General features: G+C 31.4%; 1 protein-coding gene across 1 annotated transcript in view; it reads right to left on the bottom strand.

Moving 5' to 3' along the window:
- tdo2a (tryptophan 2,3-dioxygenase a) overlaps window positions 1–4,211 on the bottom strand; it is a 13,722-nt gene extending 9,511 nt beyond the window's left edge. The window contains exons 1-3 of the mRNA XM_056472782.1: window positions 4,110–4,211; window positions 3,840–3,942; window positions 888–978 (exon numbers count right to left, since the gene is read on the bottom strand). Of these exons, the coding sequence (XP_056328757.1) occupies window positions 888–978; window positions 3,840–3,942; window positions 4,110–4,144 (229 nt within the window). The 5' untranslated portion in view covers window positions 4,145–4,211. The remainder of the gene's footprint in view (window positions 1–887; window positions 979–3,839; window positions 3,943–4,109) is intronic.
- Between the last annotated feature and the right edge of the window lie 789 nt (window positions 4,212–5,000).

Here is a 5,000-nt window from a genome sequence, read left to right as displayed (position 1 = left end):
TTTTTGCATTTCATCATAAAACAAGCTGACCAAAAACACCACTACTTTTTGGCACGTCTCAACTGAATAATGAGCTGTGGAAAGTTATGGTTTTGTATTGCACATTATATTGCAACATAACATACAGTTGATGTGAGAATTATTCAACAGAAATAAGATTTTTTCAACACATTTCTAAACATAATAGTTTTAATAACTCATTTCTAATAACTGATTTTTTTTAAATCTTTGCCATGATGACAGTAAATAATATTTTACTAGATATTTTTCAAAATACTAGTATTCAGTTTAAAGTGCCATTTAAAGTCGTAACTAGGATAATTAGCTTAATTAGGCATGTTAGAGTAATTAAGCAAGTCATTGTATAACAGTGGTTTGTTCTGTAGACATTCGGAAAAAAATGCTGCTTAAGGGGCTAATAATATTGGCCTTAAAATGGTTATAAAAAAATTCTAAACTGCTTTTATTCTAGCCAAAATAAAACAAATTCTACTTTCTTCAGAAGAAAAAATATTATCAGACATACTGTGAAAATTTCCTTGCTCTGTTAAACAGCATTTGAAAAATAATCTTTAAAAAAATAATAATAATCACAGGAGGGCAAATAATTTTGACTTCAGCTGTCAGCGAAGACATTCTGTCATAGTAGTTTTTAAAATATAAATGTATTTATATAACTTCATAAACTCTGACTAGGTCAGACACCTTTGATTTCTCAAATGAAACTGCTGTGTTTATGCAGTTGAGTTTTTGAGTTAGTCTCGCCTGTTTTTACCTGTCAACATTGAGTGCTATAAACAGTGAAAAAGAGCATTTTTTGGGAGCGTTCATAGGAGAGCGGCTAAGACTGATTTGCCCAAAGGCTGTTTAGTGTTTGCAAAGCTCACCTTGATGTGTGACGATGAACAGATGTTCGTCATGGATCTTGTTTCCCTTCAGCTTGCTTTGAAGCACCTGAGATGTCACTATTTTATCCAGCTGGGGACGAGAGAACAGTTTGCCTTTATGTAAAGCGTGACAGAGAAAACAATTCTGAAATAATCAAACTCTGTGTATGTGTTTATAATAGAAGGTTAACAGATTCAGTGTTTGCTGTTAAATCTGATGCTTTTAGTACTCGCAGTCTCTAATGTTAATTAATTTGAAAACCGAAGAAGAGTCTTGTGGTGTTCTGGACATATAGATCATTATAATAAGTTTCAAGAACTGCTCACCAATTAATCATTAACTATTTTAGGAGAAGCTATGTTTCATGCTAATTAAAGTAGACCTATATGAAAACATCATTAATGTGTGGACAAAAAATAAGTTTTTTATGCATCATAAATATAATTGTACTTATTTTTCCCACACACATCAGAATGTCCTGTTTATTATTAATTGTTTATTTTTTTACTAGAATAGTAATGAATAACAATTCACTGTTACCACGATTTACAGAAGACACTCATTAAAAACAAATTCAGTTTAGCAATAGTTAAATATGAACACAAATGTTGTCAGACATATTTAGAAAAATAATCATGACTTTAAGAAATTATTGAAAATTGTTCCCATCCATTAAATATAAAGTTTCAACTTTTGCCATCAAACAGGTTTCTGCAGGTTTCCTCAAGTTAAATTTAAGACTTTTAAAGATATTTTTAAGACCATTATGGATGAAATTTTGGAATTTTGGAAATTTTGGAATCTCTTGGGGCTAAACCCTAAGGAGTCTTTCTAATGGCCTAAATGGAAAATAGTTTTATTTGCCCTATCAAAAAATTATTATAATTTAATACATTTAATAATACAATAATAATTTAATAAAACTTAATTTAATAATAATTTTTTTTAGATATTTCTTATCAAAATATTTAAAATATTGTGTCAAAACCAGCATGCTCTAGTTGTAAACACACTTTTGTTCAACATATATTTTCTTAAAAAAAAAAAATAGACAAATGTTTTAAAAGTTTTAAAAACTATAATAAACTAAATGTACAGTATGCACAACAGTCTGTCCAGGTCAGTGTCCTCAGCAGTAAATACATGGAGAACTTTTAAACAAATGTCTTTTAAGGAAAATAATTCAACTTTTATGGTAGATAGAGTTAAAAATGACACTTTTAAATACAAGTTAAAGGTTTTGTTGAGATGGATTGTTGGTGATTGAATGGCTATTCATTTAATGAGTATTTAGAGGGTAGCTATACATAAACAAAGGAAAATGAAGACCTGTTTTAAAAAAGATTTAAGACTTTTTGAGGCCTAAAATTCAGTTTTTGCATTTTAAGATGTTTTTAAGGCCCCACAGAAACCCTGATCAAAAAGATGTTTTAGGCAACCTCTAATAAAGAAAAATATGTATCAAATGTCCTTTGTGCTGACTGCCAGAATTTTAAATACTGGGTCTTGAATGTATTTGTGTTGCCTGTTTTTCTGTTATACAGTATGTGCGATGAACGCTGATATGGTTACATGGTGAAGCCAAAGAAAAATTCACACTTGTGGACAATAAAGTAAAGTATCGTCATTTCGATCATTTGATATTTTGCCACTATGCATTTTTTAAGATTAATAATAAATAAGCTTTTTGTTGATGTATGGTTTATTGGGATAGGAAATGATTGTGCTTAGGTACTACTATTTAAATATCTGGAATCTGATCGTTCTAAAATCCCTTTTAAATTTGTCTAAATGAAGAACTCAGCAATGCATATTACTAAGCAAACATTTTGTTTTTAAATATTTACAGTAAAAAAAAAAAAGAGTAAATGTCTTTATGGAACATGATGTGCGTAATGTTCTTAGAATTTTGGCATAAAAGAAAAATCAATCATTTTGACTCATGCAATGTTTCTTTTGGCTATTGGCCAAAATATAACCCTGCAACATTTATAAGTTCAGGGTCACATCTGTCAATAAAAAGGTCAATATAATATAATTAAGTTGGTGTACCCTAATTACTTGCACACGTTCTATGCCATTTTGTAGTATAAACAGTGTATGTTGTGCGTTCACCCTGATATGTTTGTTTTATTCTAAATACAATAAGTGCACTTTAAATACCAGGATGATGTACTTATTCAACCGAGTTTAACCGAGTTAAAAATGAGAGTGGAATGTTGGACACTTCACGCACTCAACAGCCGCAGCTTTGCACACATAGCGGAAAGGGTGGCGCTATCGATCACTGATGTTGGATTATTTATTTTTGATTATGCAAGCAAAATTCTCCTACATGAGAGATAATGCCACTTCCTGATAGTGAATGTGGTTATACTGATGAAAGATGTTATTTGGTAGTTTGGTCATTTATTTCATTAATTTGGCAACCGTCAAATGTCATCTGGGAAATAGTTTGAATTTCCGGTTAGTAAAAAATGCTAGTGTTCCATTTGGGACAACATTAAATACATATACTATGCTGTTGAGTGTGTAAGTGTATAGTGTGCCATTTGGGACGCAGTGGACGACTTATTTCATTATATACTGTACACTGTAAAAAATGCTGGCTTCCACACAATTGATTTGTGCTGGGTCAACATGAAGGATATAAGTTAACTTATTCGTTTTTACAAATTTAAGTGGATTTAAAAAATAACGCCTAAATTGTCCCGCAAAAAAACAAGAATTGTGTTGTTTTAGCTCATTTTTAATAAGTAGTTTGAACAAACAGCAATTTTTTGAGTGTATTTACAATAAGTAACATAAGGAAAACATGTTTGTTATTCAAAATAATCAACAAAACATATTTTAACTTATATTTTACCCATATTTTGAAAAGTTGTTTAGTATGGAGATTTTAGTATAATAAGTAGATATTGTGTGTACAGTACAGTAAAAGTGTGTTTTACCTGCAGATAGTCTCCATATATCAGACCTCCTTTGCTGGCTTTGTTAATTCCAGTCTGAGCTTCATCATTCTCGTCTTCTTTCAGATGCTGCTTACTAAGTGACCTGTGTTTTCATCAAAAGCATCAACATCAAACCACAAGAACACACAACAGGTTTGCCTTACAACTTATATCAAATATGCAAAGAAGATGCATTTTGGGGAGAAATGTGGCTTTTATTTACTCATAATCATGCAAAGAATGTTGAAAAAAATAGCTTGAAATACATACAAGAATTTCCTCTGAAAATACGGACATCCGCTCATGGCTGAAATGTGAATATATGACAATCAAGACTGTTGTTGTCCAGGTTTTCCACAGTTTTTATAGTGTCTCCCTCGTGTCAACTGACCAATCGGCTGTATCTCCATCCCGCCTCCCTTCTGGCCATGTTCACCGCCGGACACGCTGTACTTTGTCTTTTTCTTATCTTTGGAGAAATCCAACTAAAAGCCATGAATTTGAAAGAGAACTTTGACTTCATAACATTACGAGCTGGGCTTTTGTACATAAACTGAGCGTATGTGAGATCATGTCAGAGGGTTCAGATGGAGCCGCTCTGTTGAATTTCATCAGCCATTCTATATTGACTTCTGACTAGAATGACTGAATTACATTGCCCTTAACAGGCCTTTTACTTATATAACTATTTGACAGACTAGCCTATGTAATGTGATTATATTTTAATTCATTGTATAAATTAATGTGCCATTGTAGTATTATTGAAGCACTATTTTAACATTTACTGAATTTTTTTTTTTGTTATTAGTAATCTTGGCATGTTATTTTTTTCTTAACATTTCCAAATTATATATTTTTTATTTCTGTTTAGTTTTTTGTAATACAACTTATTTTATAGTTATAGTTGCTAGCAATGCTATTTTAGGGCCATTGAATAAATAAATGGTTAAAGAGAAAAGTTCTGTCTGGCTCTCGAATCTGATTGGCTGATAGCTGTGAGATATTAAAGCAATATCAGCACTCATACAGCCGCTTCACCCTTGTGTATTACTCTGCTCATACTAGGACTAAAGAGTGACTAAACAACTCACTACAGTTTGACAAATGTTGCAGCTGTTGGACAACATAATGTACTTTTGAAGCTTTTTAGGTGAGAATGTA

Source organism: Danio aesculapii, chromosome 14, assembly GCF_903798145.1.
Source record: "Danio aesculapii chromosome 14, fDanAes4.1, whole genome shotgun sequence".
NCBI classification, from domain to species: Eukaryota; Metazoa; Chordata; class Actinopteri; order Cypriniformes; family Danionidae; genus Danio; species Danio aesculapii.
The sequence above is the reverse complement of the archived record's forward strand: the minus strand, read 5'-3'. Positions and strand labels throughout refer to the sequence as shown.